General features: G+C 42.1%; 1 protein-coding gene across 1 annotated transcript in view; it reads left to right on the top strand.

Annotated features, from left to right (window-relative positions):
- Positions 1-329: 329 nt before the first annotated feature.
- Positions 330-27,417, top strand: part of NLRP13 (NLR family pyrin domain containing 13) — a 41,326-nt gene continuing 14,238 nt past the window's right edge. The window contains exons 1-8 of the mRNA XM_024351372.3: positions 330-713; positions 7,881-7,949; positions 8,259-8,327; positions 8,938-9,003; positions 19,606-21,193; positions 22,166-22,336; positions 25,353-25,517; positions 26,615-26,776. Coding sequence (XP_024207140.2) covers positions 395-713; positions 7,881-7,949; positions 8,259-8,327; positions 8,938-9,003; positions 19,606-21,193; positions 22,166-22,336; positions 25,353-25,517; positions 26,615-26,776 — 2,609 coding nt within the window. The 5' untranslated portion in view covers positions 330-394. The remainder of the gene's footprint in view (positions 714-7,880; positions 7,950-8,258; positions 8,328-8,937; positions 9,004-19,605; positions 21,194-22,165; positions 22,337-25,352; positions 25,518-26,614; positions 26,777-27,417) is intronic.

The following is a 27,417-nucleotide window of genomic DNA, read 5'->3' as shown; positions in this document are numbered from 1 at the left end:
AAACCCCATCTCTACTAAAAATACAAAAAAAATTAGCTGGGCGTGGTGGCGGGCGCCTGTAGTCCCAGCTACTCAAGAGGCTGAGGCAGGAGAATGGCGTGAACCCGGGAGGCGGAGCTTGCAGTGAGCCGAGATCGCACCATTGCACTTCAGCTTGGGGGACAGAGCGAGACTCCATCTCAAAAAACAAAACAACAACAACAACAAAAAAGTGTACGAACACAAGTAGCAGGAAGTACTGTGAAGCGAAAATACTCAAATGTGTAGGCAAGACAGTGAGAGGAGGTGATATTTATGGCTTATGATTTCAACTCTCTCCTTTTCTGCAGGTCACAAGTGTCCTGTGGATATAGGAGTCCTTTGCTGAAGTGAGAAACTGCATGTGTTGGGCAAGATGAACTTTTCTGTAATCACCTGCCCCAACGGTGGTACCAACCAAGGGCTTCTGCCTTACCTGATGGCCCTGGATCAGTATCAGCTGGAGGAATTCAAGCTTTGCTTGGAACCCCAGCAGCTGATGGACTTCTGGTCGGCCCCCCAGGGGCACTTCCCGCGTATCCCCTGGGCAAACTTGAGAGCTGCCGACCCTTTGAATCTGTCCTTTCTTTTGGATGAACACTTCCCAAAAGGTCAGGCATGGAAAGTGGTCCTCGGCATCTTCCAGACAATGAATCTGACCTCATTGTGTGAGAAAGTTAGAGCCGAGATGAAAGGTGAGAGTCCTCAAGAAGGAAGGCGGGAGGGCTGCTTGGTACTCCTGAGGCAAGGAGGTAGCCACTGGGTTTTTGTGGGGTCATTCCACACTGCCGATCTCCCCCTACAAATCCTCCTTGATAATCTATGACAGTATGATGTTTAAAGGCATAAAGGCTATAAAGATTTAGTGCTCTAGCCTGGGAAGGAGTAGCAAAGGCAAGAAAGGGAATCGGAAGAGGCACATTCAGTTATGTTATAAGCCTTTTTCTTTCTTTCTTTCTTTCTTTCTTTTTTTTTTTTTTTTTTTTTTTTGAGCCTGAGTCTCCACTCTGTCGCCCAGGCTGGAGTGCAGTGGTGTGATCTAAGGTCACTGCTGTAACCTCTGCCTCCCAGGTTGAAGCGATTCTCCTGCCTCAGCCTCCCAAGTAGCTGGGACTACAGGCGCCTGCCACCACACCCGGCTAATTTTTTTGTATTTTTAGTAGAGACGGGGTTTCACTGTGTTAGCCAGGATGGTCTCAATCTCCTGACCTCGTGATCTGCTCGCCTCGGCCTCCCAAAGCACTGGGATTACAGGTGTGAGCCACCGCGCCCAGCCCAGGCTTCTTTTAAACATGCAAATTTGTCCCAGTGTGATTGTCGTACTGGGAACAATTTGAGTGCAGCACAGATTTCATGTTAGCTTATGCATGGTTTTGCCCAAGAGAAACACTAAGAAACCACAACAACCCCCACCCTGCCCCCGCAACCCACCGACCCTGCACTCAGCTGAGCAGAGCCATGTAGGATTGTACACAATGCACACAGGCATATACCTCAAACATCTACCCGCTTCCTCAGTACGAGCCTTGCCCATTCTACACTTTCTGTCTGATTTCAGATCATTGTTCTTTAACTTCACAAAAACTCACAAGCTGCAATGCTTCCCATATTCAGAAGCAAAGTTCATGTTTTACTCAGGGTAAAGTTACATGCCACATCTTCTGTGGCATTGCAAGACCTGCTGAGGTGTTACAGGGCTGATTGTAGTGTTATAGGATCGTGCAGTGTTTATTGTGGTAATAAAGTGTCTTGTAATTAATCAGTAAGTACAAAACCATGCTGTTTAAGCTTCTGCTTAAAATTTTATATATATATACACATATATTATATATATACACATATATAATATATATACACATATATAATATATATATACACATATATAATATATATACATATATAATATATATACATATATATGTACATATATACATATATAATATATATGTACATATATATGTACATATGTACATATATATAATATATATATTATATATATATTATATATATACACACATGATCACTGATTCTATCTCCTGTAAGCCCTGTGGTCTTAGTGCACCATGTAATCTGCTGTGGTGAGTTTTCAGAATGCACATATCACTTTATAAAAGAACTGACTGCCTATGAGAGCTGTTGAAAATAATCATGTTTCCCGGTGCCTGTTATAAACCAGACATTGACTCTTTTTTTTTTTTTTTTTTTTGAGATGGAGTTTCCTTCTTGTCACCCAAGCTGGAGTACAATGGTGTGATCTTGGCTTACTGCACCCTCTGCCTCCCGGGTTCAAGGGATTCTCCTGCCTCAGCCTCCCGAGTAGCTGGGACTACAGGCGCCTGCCACCATGCCCGGCTAATTTTTGTATTTGTAGTAGAGACGGGGTTTTGCCATGTTGGCCAGGCTGGTCTCAAACTCCTGACCTCAGGTGATCTGCCCGCCTCAGCCTCCCAAAATTCTGGGATTACAGGCGTGAGCCACCATGCCTGGCCATAAACCAGGCGTTTATCTTAATGCTGTCTATACATTTGTACTGACTCTTCACTATGTTTATAAGAAGGAGGTCCTATTACTTGTATCTTACAGAGAAGGAAACTGAGGCACAGACAGCTTAAGTAAATTTCCCAAGGTCACAGAGCTGGTGACCAGGAGAGCTGGGACATGAGCCCAGGCAGTGTGTCTCCAAAGGCTCTGTGCTTGACCATGTACAGCTTCTCCTACCCTCAAATGAGTGAGTTCTAAGGAAGGAGAGTGGGCAATACTGAGTCTTCCATATCAGAACCCTGGACATGGGGCATGCGGAGTCATACAAGTTCGGGCTTTGTGTATCTTCTGGTGGAAAGGAGGATGGGATGGAGACTAGAATGCCACTCCACCCTTTTTCCCTGTCCCTCTCTAATTTTTAAAGCCCTCAGATACTCTTGTTTGGAATAGGCAGATGTAAAGCAGAAAACTAGGGAATGAGATTTAGAATTCTTTTTTTTACTGTCTTAATTTCTTTACTTTTCTTTTTTTCAAAGAACCAACTTTAGGCTTTATTGAATTCTCTATTGCATGCTTTGTATTGCATTGATTTCTGATTTTATCTTTATTATTTTCCTCTTTCTACTTTCATTTTTTTATTATACTTCAAGTTTTAGGGTGCACATGTGCACAACGTGCAGGTTTGTTACATAGGTATACACATGCCATTGTGGTTTGCTGCACCGATTAACCCATCATGTACATTAGGTATTTCTTCTAATACTATCCCTCCCCTAGCCCCCCACCCACTGACAGGCCCAGTGGGTGATGTTCCCCTCCCTGTGTCCATGTGTTCTCATTGTCCAGCTCCCACTTATGAGTGGGAACCTGCGGTATTTGGTTTTCTGTTTCTTTGTTAATTTGCTGAGAATGATGGTTTCCAGCTTCATCTATGTCCCTGCAAAGGACATGAACTCATCCTTTTTTATGGCTGCATAGTATTCCATGGTGTATATGTGCCACATTTTCTTTATCCAGTCTATCATTGATGGGCATTTCGGTTGGTTCGAAGTCTTTGCTATTGTGAACAGTGCTGCAATAACCGTATGTGTGCAAGAGTCTTTATAGTAGAATGATTTATAATCCTTTGGGTATATACCCAGTAATGGGATTGCTGGGCCAAATGGTATTTATAGTTCTAGATCCTTGAGGAATCGCCACACTGTCTTCCACAATGGTTGAACTAATTTACACTCCCACCAACAGTGTAAAAGTGTTCTTATTTCTCCACATCCTCTCCAGCATCTGTTTCCTGACTTTTCAATGATCGCCATCCTAACTGGCGTGAGATGGTATCTCATTGTGGTTTTGATTTGCGTTTCTCTAATAACCAGTGATGATGAGCTTTTTTTCATATGTTTGTTGGCTGCATAAATGTCTTCTTTTGAGAAGTGTCTGTTCATATACTTCGCCCACTTTTTGATGAGGTTTTTTTTTCTTGTAAATTTAAGTTCTTTGTAGATTCTGGATATTAGCCCTTTGTCAGATGAGTAGATTACAAAAATTTTCTCCCATTCTGCAGGTTGCCTGTACACTCTGGTGACAGTTTCTTCTGCTGTGCAGAAGCTCTTTAGTTCAATTAGATCCCATTTGTCAATTTTGGCTTTTGTTGCCATTGCTTTTGGTGTTTTAATCATGAAGAAAGGATATCAGAGATTGAAAATAGAGATTTAGAACTCTTAAATTATGTTTCCAACTGAATATCTCTCTTTATAGAGACCTGGAGAGAGGAATTAGCACAGAGGAGAATGCTCTCACAGGAAGAACTTACCTTCTTGTTGCTGATTTTTAAAAATATAAACTTAAAAGTTTTTGGATACATAGTAGGTGTATATATTTATGGGGTACATGAGATATTTTGATACTGGCATGCATTGGGTAATAGTCACAGGGGTAAATGGAGTCTGTCCATCACCTCAAGCATTTATCCTGTTTCTTGTCACTGATGTTTTTAAAATTTAAACTTAAATTTAAAAAATTCTGGATACTTAGTAGGTGTATATATTTATGGGGTATATGAGATATTTGGATACAGGCAAGTGATGCGTCATAACCACATCAGGGTAGATGGGTGTCCCTCCCGTCAAGCATTTATCCTTTGTTTCTTGTTGCTGATTTCGAATGGCGGCATAAACTTCCTGCCTGAAGGCTGCAGGGCCAGGCGGGGCACATCACAGGAGCCCCGTTTCCCTGGTCCTTGTCTGGTTCCTACTTGGCCTTCTAAAGGTGTGGGTCATGGGGAAGATACCTCTCAAGTAGGAGAAAGCCCTGGGCTACATCCACCTCACCAGCCATGCAGGGGATGATAAAAGCTCAGCAGGTGGATCAGGTGGTTCTTAGTGCCCTGTTAGCTCCATCATCTAGGAAACTGTACCATGAGTATTTCTGTACTTGACCAGTGCCGTAAGATATGCATTTGGGAGTGAGTTTGCGGACACACCTGTGTATACAGGGACCCACGTACTGTCTTTTGGGGACTATTGGCTTAAGGGCTCAGGTTCTGGAGTCAGGATGTCTGGATTCAAAGGCTAGTTCCATTTGACCAACGGTAACCTTGGACAAGGGATTTTTACCACGGGGCCACAATTCTTTCTTAAACTGGGGTCACTGTTCCAACCTCTACATTTCAAGGGTGAAATGCTTAGAAGGCACTGGGCACAGAGTAGGAACTTGCATGTTAGTTGATCTTTGGGGTAGTTTTTTTTATCTGAAAGCGTCACTTGCCCTGGTGGTTTATGGATGATTGTTTAAGCATGGTGCCTGGCCAGCAGTATCAGAGCTGGGAGAGTGTCACCTCACTACACACACACCCTCTACCCCACCCAAGGATATGTCTGCGAATTTGCAGTGGAAGAATCTATTTCAGGCTTCCACAGGTGTACAAATGGAAGTCCAGAACTGGGATTTTTTTTTTTAAGGAATTAGACTTTATTTCACAGGCAAAGGAGAATAATCGAAGGCAAATGTGTCATATAGTTTTCACTCTCTTTTTTTTTTTTTTTTTTCCCCTAGATGGAGCCTCGCTCTGCCACCCAGGCTGGAGTGCAGTGGCATGATCTCGGCTCACTGCAACCTCTGCCTCCGGGTTCAAGCGATTCTCCTGCCTCAGCCTCCCGAATAGCTGGGACTACAGGCGCTCACCACCACACCCAGCTAATTTTTGTGTTGTTATTAGAGATGGGGTTTCCCCACGCTGGCCAGGCTGGTCCCAAACTCCTGACCTGGTGATCTGCCTGCCTCAGCCTCCCAAAGTGCTGGGAGTACAGGTGTGAGCCAATGTGCTGGGCTGGTTTTTACCTTTTATACTTAAATCTATTCTCTCTTTTGGGTTGGTTTTTTTTTTTCTCCTGTATAAGGTGTAAAGTTTAGGTTGCTACCCCTTTTCTTCTTATTTTTTCCACCTATAGATATCCATTGGCTCCAGCACCATTTGTTGAAAAGAGCTCTTTATCTATTGAATTGCTTCTGCATGTTTGTCAAAAATCATTTGGCTATGCTTGGGTAGAATTCATACTTTTCAAAGTTATTTCATTATATACATAAAAGTTTAAAATTACTCTATATTCTTCATGCATTGCATTTTAAATTATGTAGGAATCATTTCCCAGTAAAGCATTTTTTTGGGGGGACCTTTAAGACAAGGCCAAGATTTCCCCCACCACCCTCCGCATGGGCAGTGAGGTTTAACATGCAATGGGAACAGGGACCACATTGACTCAAGTGCATAATTATGTGTAAATCACCGGTGCTTCCCTACATTCAGGGGTTGCTAGGATTAGGATAAAGACACCACTAAGTAAATCTATGGAGCCTGGGGGGAGTAATGTTGGGTGTAGGAAGGGTAGGCTGGTTACCTAAAACATGCTCCTCTGGCATTTAAAACATACTCAGGTAAGTGCGCCTCACCAGAGAATGGAGGAATGCCTAGGCCTGGTGAGTGACCGATGGAACTTCCATATGCCTGCTCTTCACTATTCCTTCATGTCCTTGCAAAGTTCCCTAAGCATGAGGGAGAATAAGTGAAAACTTACTAATTTTTAACCTTTGTTTTCTCTTTGCAGCCATGTACTAGTCCTGCTAGGCTGTTCATCTGGAATAGCCTGGCTTTTCTGACAGGTGGTCCCAGCTAAATTAGAGTCTTAAATTTAATCTATGAAGATCCAGATGGTGATGCCTGATACTTGACAGTAAAGCTATAACCTGGAAGGCTCACATCGTTGGATTCGTTTGCAACAGAGGAATGCCACATGTCAAACAGTTGGCTTTTGGATAAACAGAGCCAGTGAAGAGGGGAAAATCGTCTACTTTTCCTCTGCTTGGGCTATACCTAGGAAAAGGTTCCCACTTGGGCTCCCTGCTTCCAGGAGAGTTAGAATTCAGGACAGACTTCAGCTTGAAATATGTGGACGTAGGGCTCAGACTCCACAGGTAGGGTCTGTGGAGCTTCAGAGAGCTGGGATTATTTGGCCTAGGCTAACATGGGTGGAGAATGATGGATTCTTGTTCTGTGAAGGAACATGGAACATCTGGAGGAAGTGCAGGACACAGCTTGCTAACCAGAACAAGCCATGTAAACAGTGACAAGCAGTGGAGTTGTAAATATTAGAGCCATATCTCTAGATGCAAATCCCTTACAAGGTATTGTCCCGCAGCAGCTATGTACTACACAGTAAAATGAGTTTGGCCACTGTGAGTTACAGAAGAGGTCTTCTAGCTCATGAGGAAGGGGACATTCAGAGTGGCGATGTGCAGCAAATTGAGGGACTTGGTTTGAACCCAATTCTTGGTGCTTTTATTCCTACAGTATTCTACTCCAAGGATATTAGAGTGGCTTCTCTGTGTGGGGTACTGTTCTACACACTTGGGATGAATCCGTGAACAGACTAGACATCTCCCTAGATAGGCAATAGACATAATGCATAAATCACATGGTGTGTTAAAAGGTGACAAGTGCAAACGGAGGATAAGGCAGATGGGGAGAAGCTAAGGTATGTTATTAAAGATATAGGTGGTAGTCATGATTAGGATTATCAGGCACCATTGTGGAGGTAAGATTTCAGCAGAGCTTTGAGAGCGAGCTAAGCAGATGTCTGGGAATCCAGGCAGTGGGGAGGGCTGGAGCCAAGGCCCTGAGGCAGGAATGTGCTTAGCGTGTGCTGTGGACTTTCCAGAGTGCACACTGCATCTTCAGTTGGGCTAATGGAGCTTGAGAAAACTGGAGGAATCAGACCTTCAAACTCCAGTTTGTCATAGAAGGAGTTGGTTCTACTGAGAGCCTCCATTATTGCTGGTCCATTTTCAGTCTGGGTATTCTCATATGTCATCATCACTGTTTATTTCAGAGAATGTGCAGACCCAAGAGCTGCAAGATCCAACCCAAGAAGATCTAGAGATGCTAGAAGCAGCAGCAGGTGTGTACACTATTTTAAGTTGATAATGGACAGGTTGCTTGATGGGAGCACTCATTCACTGGTCCACATCCACTGCCTACTCTGAAATTTCTTGAATTTATAGTGCATAAAAAATTAAAAACTTTCCAACTAATTCTTTCAGTATTGCTTATTAAATGATAACTTACTGTAAACTGGACATACTGATTCCTCCAGTCTCTTCAATCCCGTTTGCCGTAGAAAAAGTTGGTTCTACTGGGGGCTTCCATTATTGCTGGCCCATTTTCACTCTGGGGTATTTTCATATCTCATTGTCAATGTTTATTTCAGGGAATATGCAGACCCAGGGATGCCAAGATCCAAACCAAGAAGAACTAGAGGAGCTAGAAGAAGAAACAGGTGTGTACATTACTTGGTTGATAATTGACAGGTTGCTTGATGGAACACTGGTTTCATTGGTCCACATTTGCTGCCTATGCTGAAATTTCTTGAATTTATGGTACATAAAAAATTAAAAACTCTTTCCATCTAGTTCTTCCAGTATTTCTTATTAAATAATAACTTACAGCTGAGTAGAATGGCTCATATCTGTAATTCCAGCACTTTGGGAGGCTAAGGTGGGCAGATCACTTGAAGTCAAGAGTTTGAGACCAGCCTGGCCAACATGGTGAAACTCCATCTCTACTAAAAATACAAAAATCATCCAGGCCTGGTGGTGTGTGCCTGTAATCCCAGCTACTCAGGAGGCTGAGGCAGGAGAATCTCTTGAACCCAGGAGGCAAATGTTGCAGTGAGCCAAGATGGTACCACTGCACTCTAGCGTGGGCAACAGAGTGAGACTCCATCTCTTAAAAATAAATAAAAAATATAAACTGGGCATGCTGATTCCTCCAGTCTCTTCGCTCTCAAGTTTGCCATAGAAAGAGTTGGTTCTACTGAGAGCCTTTATCATTGTGGCCCATTTTCAGTCTGGGGTATTTTCATATCTCATCATCACTGTTTATTTCAGGGAATGTACAGGCCCAGGGATGCCAAGATCCAAACCAAGAAGAACCAGAGATGCTAGAGGAAGCAGGTGTGTATACTACTTTATGTTGATAATGGACAGGTTGCTTGACGAGCATTGGTTTCACTAGGTCCAGAGTAGAGTTGCCTCATACTGACATTTTCTTCAATTTATCGTATGCAAGAAATTAAAAGCTCTTCCCAACTGGTTCTTCCAGTACAATTTGTTGCAAAATGCCAGGTCCAACCCGCAGACCCTGGCTGAACAACGGATGAAAAAATGCACTCAGACACAGATATACAGTGAAAGAGCAGGCTAGGAGACTGGGCTGCCCACAGATACTGAGGAGGGTGCTGTAAAGAGTCAGCAGCTGCTGCCCTGACAAGCTGGCACTGCGGGCATTTATTTAGAACAGATTTAATGACAAAGGCCTTGAGTCAACACACTTGTGGGCAATTCACATGGTGGCGTCCCTTCCACCCCCTACTCCTGCACGTGGGTGATGAAAGGCCAGGTTTCTGGAGGCATGATAAACAAGCTATTCAGATAAACTCCCCTGCATTCTTCTGTACCTACTACATGGCCTTTGCCCCAGGGTAAGAACCATGCCTTCAGCTCATTCTTCCCCAAAGCTTTGCAACCCCCTCTCCCCCGGCCTTCCAAGAAGGTTTGCGTTTTTCCTACAACTTCTCCCACCACCCTGACTGATCTCCTACAGAAAAATAGGTTACTATAAACGGGATTCTCTGTTTTTCCTGTAGGTTCTCACACACTGGTGTCTGCTTCTGGACTTGGTGCTTTTGTTAAATAACTGATATTGAGATTACCTTTTAACAGGTGAATTAATAGGCATCTGTAGTCTTTGTACCAGTGGCCCTATGGAGATTGTCACACTGAGAAAGTAAAACATACATTCTAGTTCTTAGTTTTATCAAAGAAGTACATGTGCATGTATACAAGCCCCAAAGAGTCACAGGGACATAGAGCTTGTAATGCAAAGCATCAATCCTCCCAGCCAGCTCTTGAGGTCTGCTCTACAGAGACATCCACCCACTACTCTTGGGGGCTACTTCTGATATTTGTTTCTATGGTCATAAGTGATTAATATTTCCTGCTATTTCTTAGTTTTCCAATAGGTTATCTACTGACTTCTTGTCATGGTGTTAGGTATCTGTCTTCCCTTCTATCCTCCCATAACATTATCATTTCTCCTGGGTGTAGCAGCATCAGTGTTCAGTATCCTGGGCATATAAATTTATGCTGAGTCTTGCAATGAAGGTTGTATGCTATAGTAGTTTCCTAGGGCCTCTGTTAACCAATTGTATGACAAACTGGATAGCTTAAAACAACTCTGCTGGGCATGATGGCTCACACCGGTAATCCCAGCACTTTGGGAGGTTGAGGTAGGTGGATCACGAGGTCAAGAGATCAAGACCATCCTGGCCAACATGGTGAAACCCCATCTATACTAAAAATACAAAAATTAGCCGGGCATGGTGTTGTGTGCCTGTAGCCCCAGCTACTTGGGAGGCTGAGGCAGGAGAATTGCTTGAACCTGGGAGGCAGAGGTTGCAGTGAGCCAAGATCATGCCACTGCACTCAAGCCTGGTGACAGAGCAAGACTCCATCTGAAAAAACAAATAAACAAACAACAACAATAAAAAAAAAAGTCTTTGAGAGACAGGCCAAATGATACGGTTTGGCTGTGTCCCCACCCAAATCTCATCTTGAATTGTAGCTCCCATAATTCCCATACGTCATGGGAGGGACCTGGTGGGAGGTAACTGATTGATGGGGTGTGTCTTTCCCTCACTGTTCTCATGACAAGGAGTAAGTCTCCTGAGATCTGATGGTTTTATAAGGGGGAGTTCCCCTGCACATGCCCTCTCACCTCCCACCAAGTAAGTTGTGTCTTTGCTCCTGCTTTGCCTTCTGCCATGATTGCGAGGCCTCCCCAGCCATGTGGAACTGTGAGTCCATCAAACTTCTTTTTCTTTATAAATTACCCACTCTTGGGTATGTCTTTACTAGCAGTGTGAGAACAGACTAATATACCAATTAACTGAAATCAACGTGTCAGTAGAAAGGCTCTGGGGAAGATCTGTTTTGGTCTCTTCCAGCTCTGGTGGCTGCCAGTATTTCTTGGGTTGTGGCCTCATGACTCTCATCTCCAAATCTGTGGCCTCATTGCCACCTGCTATGTCTTTTCCTCTGGGTGTCTGTGCCTCATCTCCCTCTGTTCCTACTTTAGGATGATATGTGCAATTGTATTAGCCCCCCAGATAATCCAGGATAAGTTCCTCTTCTCCAGATCCTTAATCTCTTTTTCTGGGATCATAGCAGGTAATATTTATTATTCTTTTGCCATATACCTTTTTATGGATGTGTCATGGTTTGTATTTAACCTTTTCCTGTTGACAGAAATCTAGGCTTCCAGCTTTTTAAAAAACATTAAGCAATACTTTGATAAATGTCCATATCATATGTGCATATCCACAAATATTTCTGTAGAAGACATTCTTAAAGTAGGACTCCTAGACAAAAAGATATATATGTAATCTAAAGCTTATAGTCAAATTGATCCTCTAAAAGGCTGTAACAAAATGTCATACATTATGATGTTGTGGGTGTCTTTTTCCTTCCAAGTATCAATAAAAATTCTTCCAAATATTTGCCAAATTAACAGAAATACTGTCTTGACTCAATATGTGGTTTGCATTCCATTTTGTTACACGGATATATTGTGTAGTGGTAAAGTCTGAGCTTTTGGTGGAGCCATCACCTGAATAGTCTACATTGTACCTATTAAAGGAATTTCTCGTCCCTCAACCCCCTCCTACCTTTCCACCCTTCTGAGTCTCCAACGTCTATTATTCCATTCTATATGTACATATGTACACATGATTTAGTTCCAACTTATAAGTAAGAACATGTGGTATTTGTTATTCTGTGTCAGACTTACTTCACTTAAGATAATGGCCTCCAGTTCTATCCATATTGTGGTAAGATATATTATCTTTTATGAGTAGTATTCCTGGGTGTGTATATATGTGTATATATACATACATACATACATACCACATTTTCTTTATCCAGTCATCCATTAATGGACATTTAGGTTGATTCCGTATCTTCGCTATTGTGAATACTGCTGCAGTAAACACAGGAGTGCAGGTATCTTTATGATATGATTTTTTTTCTTAGAGTAGATACCCAATAGTGACACTGTTTGATCAAATGGTAGTTCCATTTTTAGTTCTTTGAGAAATATCCTAATATTTTCACAGATATTGTACTAATTTACTTTCACACCAACAGTGTACAAGTGTTCCATTTTCTGAATCCTTGCCAACATTTGGGTTTTTCGATTGTGGCTTCAATTTGCATTTCTCTGCCTAGTGATAATGAGCATTTTTTTTTTACATGTTTCTTGACTACTTCTATGTCTTCTTTTAAAAAATGTCTGCTTATGTCCTTTCTCCATTTTCTAATGGGATTTTATTTAAATTGAGTTCCTTGTAGGTTCTGGATATTAGCCCTTTGAATGTATACTTTGCAAATATTTTCTCCTATCCTGCAGGTTATCTGTTCACTTGATTACTTCTTTTGCTGTGTAGAAACTTCTTAATTAAGGCACATCAGTTTATTTTTGTTTTTCTTGCATTTGTTTTTGAGGTCTTAGTCATGAATTCTTTGCCAAGGCAATGTCCAGAAAACTTTTCCCTACATTTTCTTCTAGGATTTTTACAGTTTCAGGTCTTACATTTAAATCTCTGTTCCATCTTGAGTTAGCTTCTGAATATGGTGAGAGATAGGGTCCAGTTTTATTCTTCTACATATGGCTAGCCAGTTTTCCCAGCACCATTTATTGAATAGAGTGCCCTTTCCCCAGTGCGTGTTTTTATTGACTTTGTGGAAGATCAGCTAGCTGTAGGTATATAGCTTTATTTCTGGCCTCTCTATTCTGTTACATTGATCTATGTTTATTTTTGTACTAGTACCATGCTGTTTTGTTTACTATATCCTGGTAGTATAATTTGAAGTCAGGTAAGGTGATGCATACAGATTTGTCCTTCTTGCTTCTGATTGTTTTGGCTATTAGGGCTCTTTCTTGGTTCCATATGAATTTTAGGATTGTTTTCTCTAATTCTGTGAAATATGTCACTGGGAGTTTGATAGGAATTGCATTGAATCGATATATTGGAAAATATGGTCATCTTAATGACATTTATTCTTATCCGTGAGCATTACTTGTGTCATCTATAATTTCTTAGGCTTTTTGTAGTTTTCCTTGTGGAGATCTTTCACCTCTTTGGTTGAATATATTCCTTAGGTTTTTTTTTAAGCTATTGTAAATGGATTGCCTTCTTAATTTTGTTCTCAGCTTGATCATTATGGAGTATAGAAAGGCTACTGATACTTGTACATTGCTTTATTTTAATACTAAGATTTTATGAATTAATTTATCAAATATAGGAGTCTTTTAGAGGAGTCTCTAGAGTTTTCTAGATATAAGATCATATCATCAACAGATAATTTGGCTTCTTCCTTTACAATTTAGATACCTTTTTATTTCTTTCTCTTGTCTGATTGCTCTGGCTATGACTAGCCAGTTTTCTGTTGAATAGGAGTGGTGAAAGTGGGCATCCTTGTCTTGTTCCAATTCTTGGGGAGAATGCTTTCAACTGTTTCCCATTCAGTATAATGTGGGCTGTGGATTTGTCATATATGGCTTTTATTATTTTGACATATGTTCCTTTGAAGCTTAGTTTGTTGAGGGTTTTTATCATGAAGGGATGCTGAATTTTACCAAATGCTTCTATGCATCTGTGGAGATGATCATATAGTTCTTGTTTTTAATTCTGTTTATGTGGCAAATCACATTTATTGATTTGTGAGTGTTGAACCATCCTTGTATTCCTGGGTTAAAACCCACTTGGTCATGGTGTATTATCTTTTTTATGTATTGTTGGATCAGTTTTCTGGTATTTTGTTGAAGATTTTTGCACTTATGTTCATCAGGGATAGTGGTCTGCAGTTGTCTTTTTGTGTCCTTGTTGAGCTTTGGCATCAGGATGATACTGGCTTAATAAAAGGAATTAGAGAGCACTCTCTCCTCTCCAACTTCTTTTTCTGCAACAGTTTCAGTAGGATTGGTACCAGTTCTTTTTTGTATGTCTTGTAGAATTTGGTTGTGAAATACATCTGGTACTGGGATTTTTTTGTTATTAATTTTTAAAATTACTGATTCACTCACTCCTTGTTGTTGATCTGTTCAGGATTTATATTTATTCCTGATTCAATCTTGGTAGGTTGTATGTTCCCAGAAATTTATCTATTTATTCTTGGGTTTTTAGTTTGTGAGTATAGAGTTGTCCATAGTAGTCTCTGATCATCTGTATTTCTGTTGGCTCAGTTGTAATGTTTCCTTTTTCATTTCTGATTGTTTGTTTGAATCTTCTCTTCTTTCATTAGTTAGTATAGCTAGCCATCTATCAATCTTGTTTATTTTTTAAAGTAACCAACCTTTGGTTTTATTGATCCTTTGTATTGTTATTTTGGTCTCTATTTCTGCTCTGATTTGTTATTTTTCTTCTAGCTTTGGGTTTGATTTGTTCTTATTTTTTTTCCTTGAGTTGCATTGTTAGGTTGTTAATTTGTGATTTTTTTTTTTAAATGTAAGCATTTAATGCTATAAACTTTTTTTTTTTTTGCTGTATCACAGAGGTTTTGATATGTTGTGTCTCCATTTTCATTAGTTTCAAAAAACTTAATTTCTATCTTAATTTTGTCATTGACCTAAAGATTGTTTAGGAGCAGTTGTTTAATTTCTGTGCATTTGCATAGTTTCAGGAGTTTCTCTTGAGATTGATTTCTAGTTTTATTTCACTGTAGTCTGAGAAAAATACTTGATATAATTTCCATTTTTTAAAAATTTATTGAGCCTTGTTTTGTAGCCTAACATATGGTCTATTTCAAGGAATGTTCCATGCACTGATGAGAAGAATATATATTCTGCAGTTGAGTAGAAGGTTCTGTAAATGTGTGTTAGTTTCATTTGGTCTAAAGTCCAATTTAAGTTCAGACTTCCTTTGTTGATTTTTCTGTCTTGATGATCTGTCTAGTGCTGTCAGTGGGGTGTTGAAGTCTCCCACTATTATTATTTTGCTGTCTTTAGGTCTAATAATTTTTTTTTATGAATCTAGGTACTCTGGTATGGATGTATATATATTTAGGATTATTATATCTTCTTGAATTGATCCCTTTGTCATTATATAATAATCTTCTTTGCCTTTTTTTAAACTGTTGCTGGTTGAAAGTCTTTCAACTAATATAAGTATAGCTACTCCAGTTTGCTTTTTGTGAAGCAAAGGGGGAAAGTGGAATCTTTTTCTACACCTTTACCTTCAGTCTATAGTGAAGTAAGATGAGTTTTTTTTAAGCAGCATATATTTGGCTTATAAATTGGAGGAATAGATTTTAAAACATATCTTTTAAGAAGAGCATTTAATCCATGTATATTGAAGGTTAATATTGATATATGACCTTTTTTCCAGTTACAATGTTGATTTCTAGTTGCTTTGCAGATTTTTTTGTTCTTTTTCTTTGTGATTTGATGGAATTCTGTCATGCTATCATTTGATTTCTTTCTCCTTTGTGTAATTGCTTTATAAGACTGGTGTATTTTATACTTTTGTGTGTTTTTGTGATGGCAAGTATCAATCTTTTTACTTCCATGTTTAGAACTCCTTCAAGTATTTCCTGTAGTACAAGTCTAGTAGTGACAAATTCCCTTAGTGTTTGCTTGTCTGAAAAAGACTTTATTTCCTCATTTATAAAGCTTATTGTAGAAGGATACAAAACTTGGGGTTAACAGTTTATTTATTTAAACAAAAAACCTTTGAAAATAGAGTTCCAATTCCTTCTAGCTTGTAAGATTTCTGCTGAGAAGTCTGCTGTTAGTCTGATGGGTTTTGCTTCATAGGTGACTAGATTATTTTCTCTTACTGATTTTTTTAGGACGTTTTTTCCTTCACATTAAACTTAGTCTGATGAATAAATATCATAGTGAGGCCCTTCTTGAAATGCATTTTTTTGGAGTTCATTAATCCTCTTATATTTGGATGCCTGGATCTCTTGCCAGAGTAGGGAAGTTTTTCTCAATTATTTCCACAACAGGTTTTTAAAACTTTTTGCTCTTTCTTCTCCCTCAGGAATACCTATGATTCATAGGTTCCAACATTTATGTAGTCCCACACCTTCTGAAGGCTTTGTTCATTTTCTTAAAATCTGGTTTATTTTTGTCAGACTAAATTAATTCAAAAGACCTTCAAGTTCTGAGATTCTTTCCTCTTCTTTGTCTAATCTGTTGTTGAAATTTCAGCTATATTTTGTAACTTCTTCAATGAATTTTTCACTTGCAGAAGTTTTATTTGATTTTTCTCTCAAAAATATCTCTTTGATAAATTTCTCATTCATATCCTGAATTTATTTTCTGATTTCTTTGTACAGGTTTTATGATTTCTCTTGGATCTCAATGAGCTTCTTTAAAATCAATATTTTAAATTATTTATCTGGCATTTTTACATTTTCATTTTGGTTAGGATCCATTGCTAGAGAGTTAGTACAATCCTTTGGGGGTATCATAACACCTGGGTTTTTTTAATATGCCAAGAATTGTGCATTAGTTTCTTATCTGAAGAAACTATCACTTCTTATTTTTGCATTTACTGATGTTTAGATGGGACTATTTTTTCCCTTGAGGATGTGACTATAATGTGTGTTTAGTAGGGTCATTTGGCTTTTCTGAGTGCTTTCATTGACAAAGACTCTGTAAATTCCTTGGTTATAGATAGTATTAGTGCAGTGGCTTTCTAAATGTGGTTTTAGTAGTGGTTTACTAGGTGTGTGAGTAGGCTCTTGGTCTCCTGTGGGGCCAGGTTAGTGAGGTCTTAAAGCTTATCTGGTTCCCAAGCACTGTTTACTTGTGTCAGCAGCTTTTGTATTGGGTTGTGTAGTTTGACATGTAGTCCAGTAGATGACACTTGCAGGTTAGAGCCAGCTGCAGCAGTTGCAGTAGCTTTTATGCTTGATTGTTTACCAGGAGAAACTTTCTTGTGCATCAGGCAATGGGCTGGTCTGTGGAATGCATAGGAGCTTGGGCTCCATGATCAGCCATGGAGGGGTGGGAGTGAAGTTGGGTGGAGCTGGATAAGGCAAGCCTATCCTAGCTGATCTCTGCTGGCCGAGTCGGCTTCTCTTCCTTTTTCTGTGCCCCAGCTTCTTCCTATGAGTTCTCTGTTGGGCTTGAGTATTCTCTCCTGATAATCTATTTGAATTGTGATTATCTATTTGTTTTGTTCATTTTTGAGACAGAGTCTTGCCCCGTTGCCCAGGCTGGAGTACAGTGGTGCAATCTTGGCTTGCTGCAACCTCTGCCTCCCAGGTTCAAGTGATTCTCCTGCCTCAGCCTCCCGAGTAGCTGGGATTATAGGCGTGTGCCACCATGCCTGGCTAATCTTTGTATTTTTAGTAGAGATGGGGTTTTACCATGTTGGTCAGGCTGGTCTCGAACTCCTGACCTCAGGTGATCCACCTGCTTCAGCCTCCCAAAGTGCTGGGATTACAGGCATGAGCCACCGCACATGGCTGTAATTACCTATTTGTAATTTTTGTTCTAAGAACTGGCACCCAATGTCTCCAGTCAGCCATCTCGAACCTCCTTAATCCACAACACTTACTTTTTCTTTGTGGTAAGAACACTTAAAATCTACTTTTTCTGAAATGTTGAACTATATAACACACTGTTATTAACTACAGTTACATTGCTATGCAATACATCACAGAACTCGTTCCTCTTGTCTACCTGAAACTTTGTACCCTTTGCTCAAAATTTCTCCTTTCCCTCTCTTTTCCCCATGCCATTCCCCAGCTTCTAGTAATCACCACTTTACTCTCTACTTCTGAGTTTTACTTTTTTAGATTCTACATATAAGTGAAATCATCTGGCATTTATCTTTCTGTGTCTGGCTTATTTCACTTGAAAGGAAGAAATCAGTATGTCAAAGAGATTTTCACTCCCATGTTCATTGCAGCACTATTCATAATAGCCAAGATATGAAATCAACCTAAGTATCCATCAACAGATGAATGGATAAAGAAAATATGGCCTATAGATGCAATAGAATACTATTCAGCCTTTAAAGAGAAGGAAATTCTATCATTTGTGAAATTCTATCATTTGTGACAACACAAATTCTATCATTTGTGATATTATGGTAAGTGAGATAAGTCAGGCACAAAAAGGCAATTACTACCCCATCTCACTAATATATGGGATCTAAAAATCTTGAACTCATAGAAGTAGAAAGTAGAATGGTGATTACCATTCATTCCTAAATTTTTTGCGGATATGTAATAGTTACATATACTGATGGGGTATATTCTACAAATACATTCTAGTCTGCCAGGTGCCCACTTTCACTTAGATGAAGACAGTAGTAGCTTTCTACCTGTTTTCTCTACCTCCTTTCCTACACTGATGCATCATAATCTATTCTTTATAAAACCTGGAGTTCTAAAAATATAAATTACGGCATCTCATTCCTTGGTTTTCAAAGCAAAGATAATCACGATCCAGCCTCCTACCATGTGCCTTGGTCACTATACTCTAGAATGCTCATTTCTGTCTCAGCATACGTAGTAGGCCCCAGAAGGCCTCTAAGAATCGCTAGCTCAATCCCTCCTCATCCCAGCCTCTGTAGAGGTCCTGGCCCTTGTGCTGTGACTGGCCCCACAGTAGTCATTTTGGGAAGAAACCCAGGAATGGGGAGAATGGGAGAGACAAAGCCTTGATCTTCAGGGCAACCTAGAGTCCAAGCCCTCACCAGCTGAAGCTGTCTGGGCACAGGGACCAGGGAAACTGGCAGGCTCTACAGTTACTGATTGCCTTGTGAGTCGAGTCAGGTCAGCCTTCTGTGAGTGGGGGACTCTCACCTGCCCAAATCCCTTGTTGCCCTGAAGTGTTTCGAGGAAGTGAGGAAAACCTGATAGCTGGTGAGGGAAGAGGGCTCATGGGCCCCTTCTACTGGCTAGAAGGTGTTTTTGGGGTGCTGAGCTGGTCAGGCAATGGAGTGGGCACACTAAAGAGGCTTGCAGAAAAAAATTCTGGGTGGGCATTCACCTTGGCCTTCCACCCTGCCTGGAAGTACCCCAGACTGACTTCTCTTCTGATGATTCTTCTCCACTCTCAGTGTAGAATCCTCTAGTGAGAGGCTTCTTGCTATGATCCCTCCTCTGCCCTCTCTTAAAGGTGTTCTTGATCGCTCTTATGTTATTCTGTATTTTTCATTTGTATATATCATCAAATTATTTAACTGTCTTCATATTTTGCAACTTTTTTTTTTTTTTTTTTTTGAGACGGAGTCTCGCTGTGTCACCCAGGCTGGAGTGCAGTGGTGCCTCTCGGCTCACTGCAACCTCCGCCTCCCGGGTTCACGCCATTCTCCTACCTCAGCCTCCTTTTGCAACTTTCTACCACTGCATTCCCACAAAATCCTGGAAGGCAGAGTTTCTCTTATTCAAGTCTTTGGGGTAGGAACTTTGTAACTGAATCATTCCTAACTCTGAAATTTATTCTTACCATTGTTCTCTCCACTCCGCCCTCTCTAGACCACAGAAGAAAATACAGAGAGAACATGAAGGCTGAACTACTGGAGACATGGGACAACATCAGTTGGCCTAAAGACCACGTATATATCCGTAATACATCAAAGGACGAACATGAGGAACTGCAGCGCCTACTGGATCCTAATAGGACTAGAGCCCAGGCCCAGACGATAGTCTTGGTGGGGAGGGCAGGGGTTGGGAAGACCACCTTGGCAATGCAGGCTATGCTGCACTGGGCAAATGGAGTTCTCTTTCAGCAAAGGTTCTCCTATGTTTTCTATCTCAGCTGCCATAAAATAAGGTACATGAAGGAAACTACCTTTGCTGAATTGATTTCTTTGGATTGGCCCGATTTTGATGCCCCCATTGAAGAGTTCATGTCTCAACCAGAGAAGCTCCTGTTTATTATTGATGGCTTTGAGGAAATAATCATATCTGAGTCACGCTCTGAGAGCTTGGATGATGGCTCGCCATGTACAGACTGGTACCAGGAGCTCCCAGTGACCAAAATCCTACACAGCTTGTTGAAGAAAGAATTGGTTCCCCTGGCTACCTTACTGATCACGATCAAGACCTGGTTTGTGAGAGATCTTAAGGCCTCATTAGTGAATCCATGCTTTGTACAAATTACAGGGTTCACAGGGGACGACCTACGGGTATATTTCATGAGACACTTTGATGACTCAAGTGAAGTTGAGAAAATCCTACAGCAGCTAAGAAAAAACGAAACTCTCTTTCATTCCTGCAGTGCCCCCATGGTGTGTTGGACCGTATGTTCCTGTCTGAAGCAGCCGAAGGTGAGGTATTACGATCTCCAGTCAATCACTCAGACCACCACCAGTCTGTATGCCTATTTTTTCTCCAACTTGTTCTCCACAGCAGAGGTAGATTTGGCAGATGACAGCTGGCCAGGACAATGGAGGGCCCTCTGCAGTCTGGCCATAGAAGGGCTGTGGTCTATGAACTTCACGTTTAACAAAGAAGACACTGAGATCGAGGGCCTGGAAGTGCCTTTCATTGATTGTCTCTACGAGTTCAATATTCTTCAAAAGATCAATGACTGTGGGGGTTGCACTACTTTCACCCACCTAAGTTTCCAGGAGTTTTTTGCAGCCATGTCCTTTGTGCTAGAGGAACCTAGAGAATTCCCTCCCCATTCCACAAAGCCACAAGAGATGAAGATGTTACTGCAACACGTCTTGCTTGACAAAGAAGCCTACTGGACTCCAGTGGTTCTGTTCTTCTTTGGTCTTTTAAATAAAAACATAGCAAGAGAACTGGAAGATACTTTGCATTGTAAAATATCTCCCAGGGTAATGGAGGAATTATTAAAGTGGGGAGAAGAGTTAGGTAAGGCTGAAAGTGCCTCTCTCCAATTTCACGTTCTACGACTTTTTCACTGCCTACATGAGTCCCAGGAGGAAGACTTCACAAAGAAGATGTTGGGTCGTATCTTTGAAGTTGACCTTAATATTTTGGAGGACGAAGAACTCCAAGCTTCTTCATTTTGCCTAAAGCACTGTGAAAGGTTAAATAAGCTAAGGCTTTCTGTTAGCAGTCACATCCTTGAAAGGGACTTGGAAATTCTGGAGTGAGTATTACAAACCATTTCTTTCTCAACTTTCTCCTATTTTCTCAGGCTCTGTGCAAATTCTTTCATGCAAAACCAGGGATGTGTTGTCGTTACGTATTCGTGCTTATTTCCGACCAAATGGTCTGGAGCAGCTCTAACTTGAAAGAGTGTTGTCCTTTAGGCATCACCTAGTTTCCTAGCTAATCTAATTGATCTACTTAAAGACATCTTTATATCTTAGGCATTGAATATGGAGGGTTTAAGTACCAGGCATTGTGCTAAGACATCTACTTGTATCTAACCGAATGTCCATGACTGAGTGGTTATTAGCTGGGTGTGGTGGCACACACCTGTGGTCCCAGCTACTGGGGGGCTGCGGTGGGAGGATTGCTTGAGCCAAGGAGGCAGAAGTTGTAGCAAGCAGAGATCACATCACTGCACTCCAGCCTGGGCAACAGAGTGAGACCCTGTCTCAAAAACAAAACAAAATAAAAAATAACCTCCCCCAAGGTGAGGCTGATATACATTAATATTTGGGAACCATGGCTCTAACATAGGAACATTTTCCTTTGCTCATCTTTCTCTGTCTCCATCTGCTACCATGCTGAGAGCTGTCAGCCCTCCCAGTGGATCATGGAAGCTAGGGGTGGTCTTGCAACCCCCACACCCTGACAGATGTAGGTTCCCAGGTTGAAGTTATTCTCCTGCCTCAGCTTCCTGAGTAGCTGGGATTACAGGCATGCACCACTACACCTGGCTAATTTTGTATTTTTAGTACAGATGGGGCTTCACCATGTTGGCCATGGTGGTCTCAAACTCCCGACGGTCTCCCAAAGTGGTGGGATTACAGGCGTGAGCCACTGCACCCAGCCACATTAGGAAAATTATAATAATTTTGTTAGGGTTTCTTTCTGTGTCCCGTAGGTTGTATTCTGGGTATTGCTTAAGGCTAATTTGCTCTTATCCGTGTTCTGTCTCTCCCTCATGAAGGACAAGCAAGTTTGATTCCAGGATGCACGCATGGAACAGCATTTGCTCTACGTTGGTCACAAATGAGAATCTGCATGAGCTAGACCTGAGTAACAGCAAACTTCATGCTTCCTCTGTGAAGGGTCTCTGTCTTGCACTGAAAAATCCAAGATGCAAAGTCCAGAAACTGACGTAAGTGTGAGACGCCAGCAGCTCAAGAAGATACCCTAGGAGAATCTCCCAACTTCTCTCTTTTGATGAGTGTGGTTGACTATTTGCCAGAAGGCAAGCTACGTGCTCAGGAGGATAAAATAAACTGTGCTTGTATTTATGAAACTGCTACTTAGGCAAAGTAGGCTGAAATTTTAAAATGCCGATCTATCAAGAATGATCTCGCATTAGAGGCACCTGTGGACAAAGTAATTTTTCCCTAGGGCCTCAGTCCTGTTTTGAGCTGGATTTGAAGGAGTAGAAAACTTCGAGGGTATAGTGGAGTCAAAGCACTCAAGAAGAGCTACAGACACTTGTAGTCTGAGACTGTTTCGTGTCTTAAGCAAAAGTAGGTAGTGTTTGATGGGTCACTCCTGCATTCAGTGAGTATTGGGCATCTCCTCTGTGCCAGGTTCTGTTCTCAGTTCTGAGGTTCTAGCAGTGAAGCCAACAGATAACTCCTGCCATCAGGGATCTTACATTGTGTCAGGGAAGCAAACAAAATCATCAGAATAGGACCCAAGAGGGTGGCATCTCCCAAAGAAAACTGGGGGCTCAGAAAGGATGTATAAGGAGGAAAGTGGCTTGCATTTTTTAGGTAGGAAAGGCAGAAGGGCCTCACTGAAAAGGTATTTGGGTAAAGACAGACTTGACTCAGTGTATGGAAGGAGGAGGGACTGTGCCCGTGGATACCTGGGGAAAAAGAGCATTCCAAGCCAAGAAAACGAGATAGAAGGCACCATGAGGAGAATGTACTTAGTATATTCAAATGATATCAACAAAGCCATCAGGCCTTCTATTACCAATTCTGGACATGTATTTCTGTCCAGTGACATGTTGGAGCCAGCTGCTACAACCTGGTGAGAGCCACTTGTGTGTGTGTACCTATCTTTGTAACTCCATTTAGTGACAGCAAGTGGGCAGATCGAAATTGGCCATGATTGGCTTGGAGAATTTACACCACAGAAATTGGCAAAGCTATAAATTAGGACTTTTTTTTTTTTTCCTGGAGATCCAGTGGTAATATTTATCAGCATACTGCTGCATTTGATGTGTATGTCTTTCCTCTTGGAGGCAACACCAGGGTTTCCTAGGCTTGTCCTGGGATGAATTAGGGAGAAAGATGAGCTGCAGAAAAGGGAAAAAGTATGTGAATTAAAAATAGAACCTTTTAAAATAAAGGTGAGCAGGGGGAGGGTCCTCTCTGGAGCTGGAGCACAGCTGTGGACTAAAGCGTATTGGTCCCCTGCTAATATGATCCAAGGAGGAATGAATGACAGGGTCTCAGATCTGGCTTGAAGATAGGAAGGAATTAGCAAATGGAGGTGGACCTTGTATAACAATTAAGTGGGGGGGGGAAACTATAGAGGAGAGAGTAATGCGTAGCATTGAATCTGAGGTGGGATTTGTTGGAATGATCTGGTGTCTAGGCCAATGAATTCTACCTTGCTTTTCCCCCACCATTAGGTCTTACTTTTCAAGGTCTAAAGCCTAGATGTGTGCATTGATTCAACCAGTTAAGAGTGAAAGGTTTGATCGTAACTTTCCTCAAACCTCAGTGTATTGGGTGAGCTGGACCAAACTCATGAGAGGCAGGCAGAGGGGGCTGTGGCCTTCGTTTATTTTTTTAAAATACATTTAAGTTCAGGGGTACGAGTGTATGTCACTAGGTAAATGTGTGTCATGGGGTTTGTTGTACAGATTATTTCATCACCCAGATATTAATCCCAGTACCCATTAGTTATTTTTCCTGATCCTCTGCCTTTTCCCACTCTTCACCTTCCAACAGGCCCCAGTGTTCCTCACTATGTGTCCATGTCCAACAGGCCCCAGTGTTCCTCACTATGTGTCCATGTCCAACAGGCCCCAGTGTTCCTCACTATGTGTCCATGTCCAACAGGCCCCAGTGTTCCTCACTATGTGTCCATGTCCAACAGGCCCCAGTGTTCCTCACTATGTGTCCATGTCCAACAGGCCCCAGTGTTCCTCACTATGTGTCCATGTCCAACAGGCCCCAGTGTTCCTCACTATGTGTCCATGTCCAACAGGCCCCAGTGTTCCTCACTATGTGTCCATGTCCAACAGGCCCCAGTGTTCCTCACTATGTGTCCATGTCCAACAGGCCCCAGTGTTCCTCACTATGTGTCCATGTCCAACAGGCCCCAGTGTTCCTCACTATGTGTCCATGTCCAACAGGCCCCAGTGTTCCTCACTATGTGTCCATGTGTTCTCATCATTTAGCTCCCACTTATAAGTGAGGACATGTGGTATTTTGTTTTCTGTTCCCGCATTAGCTGCCTAAGGATGATGGCCTCCAGCTCCATCCATGTTCTTGTAAAGGACATGATCTCATTCTTTTCTATGGCTGCATAGTATTCCATGGTGTATAGGCACCACATTTTCTTTGTTTAGTCCATCATTGATGAGAATTTAGGTTGATTTCCTGTCTTTGCTATTGTGAATAGTGCTGCAATGAACGTACGTGTGCATGTGTCTTTATAATAGAACGATTTAAGTTCCTTTGGGCATATACCCAGTAATGGGATTGGGCAGTCTTCTTTTTGAATTTTTCTTTTAATATTAAACTTGTGGTCTTATTTAGTTCTCAAGATAAGGAGAAAGAAGTTCAGAAAATGCAAGAGAGTTATTGCTGGGCTTTTCTAGGTTGGATTGTATGTGTGTATGGGGGGGTCATTTCCTAGAAGAGTAGGTGGCCCCAGGACCTCTTCATGGCAGGTCTCTAGGAGAGGTGGAGAGGGAAGGAGGGATCCCTGACTTCGTACCTGCAACTGAGTTTACTGATTTTTTTGGGGGAGAGTATATTTTAGTTTTTATTTTCAAGGTCCAGTACCATGGCTCAGCCCTTGTTTTTAATTCCTTGTGTACCCTGTATAACCTTGGCAGTGAGTGTAGTAGAAGGCAGGGTGAGGAGGCAGACGGGATCCTGGAAACCAGTCTTCTCCCCCAATCCAGCTTTCATGTCCCTTCCCTTCCTCAGGTACAAATCGGTAACTCCTGAGTGGGTTCTGCAGGACCTCATTATTGCCCTTCAGGGTAACAGCAAGCTGACCCATCTGAACCTCAGCTCTAACAAGCTGGGAATGACTGTCCCCCTGATTCTTAAAGCTTTGAGACACTCAGCTTGCAACCTCAAGTATCTGTGGTAAGTCTTTGGCTCCCTAGATCTGTCAAGGGGGGTTGCAAGACCACCAGAAGCTTCCACGATCCACTGGGAGGGCTGACAGCACTCAGCCTTGTAGCAAAAGGAGACAGAGAAGGATGAGCAAAGGAGAATGTTCCTATGTGTAGAGCCGTGGTTCTCAAATTTTAATGTATATTAGCCTCACCTTGGGGGAGGTTATTTTTTATCTTGTTTTGTTTTTGAGACAGGGTCTCACTCTGTTGCCCGGGCTGGAGTGCAGTGATGTGATCTCTGCTTGCTGCAACCACTGCCTCCTTGGCTCAAGCAGTCCTCCCACTGCAGCCCCCGAGTGGCTGGTACCCACAGGTGTGTGCCACCACACCCAGTGAATTTTTGTACTTTTTGTAGAAATGGGGTTTTGCCATGTTGCCCAGGCTGGTCTTGAACTCCTGGACTCAAGCAATCTGCTTGCCTCGGCCTCTTGAGTGCTAGGATTACAGGCGTGAGTCACTGTGCCCGGCCCAACCTAGTGGGTGTTTTAAAATACAGATTCCAGTCCAGGTGTGGTGGCTCATGCCTGTAATCCCAGCACTTTGGGTGGCGGAGTGGGGCAAATCATGAGGTCAGGAGTTCGAGACCAGCCTGACCAACACGGTGAAACCCTGTCTCTACTAAAAAATACAAAAATTAGCCGGGTGTGGTAGCACATGCCTGTAATCTCAGCTACTCAGGAGGTTGAGGCAGGAGAATCGCTTGAACCCGGGAGTGGAGGTTGCAGTGAGCCAAGATTGTGACACTGCACTCCAGCCTGGGCAACAGAGCAAGACTCTAACTCAAAAAAAAAAAAATAATAATACAGATCCCAGGAACTCAACTGCAGAGATCCTGCACATTTGGGGTGGGACCTGAGAATGAGCACTTCTAACAGGCTACCACGTCATGCTGCTCTTGCTGGATCATGGACCACGCTTTGAGTAGCGTTGACATGCGGGCCATCCAACCTCTGAAAGGGATGAGGAAGAGGGAGAAAATCAGCTTTCATTCATGGAGCAGGGGGGTCTGTAAACACAGATCACTCTTTCAAAGAGTAACCGTCTGTCTCGGGGCCTCTATGATAGGTTGGAGTCCTGTGGCCTTACCCACCAGATTTGTCAGCTCTTTCTCAAACTCACTGAGAACACAAGTCTCAACTTCCTCAGCCTGGGGGACAATGATCTCTCTGATGTGAGAAGCCTGAGGGAGTCCTCCACGCTACCAACGTGTCCCCTGAAGGAGCTGTCGTAAGTCTTGCGGCCTTCTCAAAGCATCTTCTTTGCAAGCTGGAGTGGCACAGTGGGGGTGGCAGTGGGTATGTTTTGGGGAACCTTAGGGATCCCCCTACTGCGTTTACTTATCACATTGACATACTTATTTTCTATCTTTCTGTCTTTCTGTCTTTCTTTCTGTCTATCATCTGTCTTTTTTTTTTTTTTTTTTTTTTGAGATGGAGTCTCACTCTGTCACCCAGGCTGGAGTATGGTGGCACGATCTTGGCTCACTGTAACCTCCACCTCCTGGGTTCAAGCGATTCTCCTACCTCAGCCTCCAGAATAGCTGGAATTACAGTCACACACCACCATCCCTAGCTAATTTTTGTAATTTTAGTACAGATGGGATTTCACCATGTTGGCCAGGCTGGTCTCGAACTCCTGACCTCAGGTGATCCACTCGCCTTGGCCTCCCAAGGTGCTGGGATTCCAGGCGTGAGCCACCACGCCTGGCCTCTTCTTTCTTCCCACCACCTTAGGTCTCAGTTCCAGCCAGTTTTCCCCTCACTTTGATCATGGCTATCTCACACGGCAGCCTTTCTTTGCATAATTTCCTTAGGCTTCTTTGATTCTCCCCAAATCCAGGGGTTTTCAACTGGATTCTATTAAATTAG

This window comes from Pan troglodytes, chromosome 20 (genome assembly GCF_028858775.2).
Source record: "Pan troglodytes isolate AG18354 chromosome 20, NHGRI_mPanTro3-v2.0_pri, whole genome shotgun sequence".
Classification (NCBI taxonomy): Eukaryota; Metazoa; Chordata; class Mammalia; order Primates; family Hominidae; genus Pan; species Pan troglodytes.
This window is presented reverse-complemented; position numbering and strand designations above follow the sequence as displayed.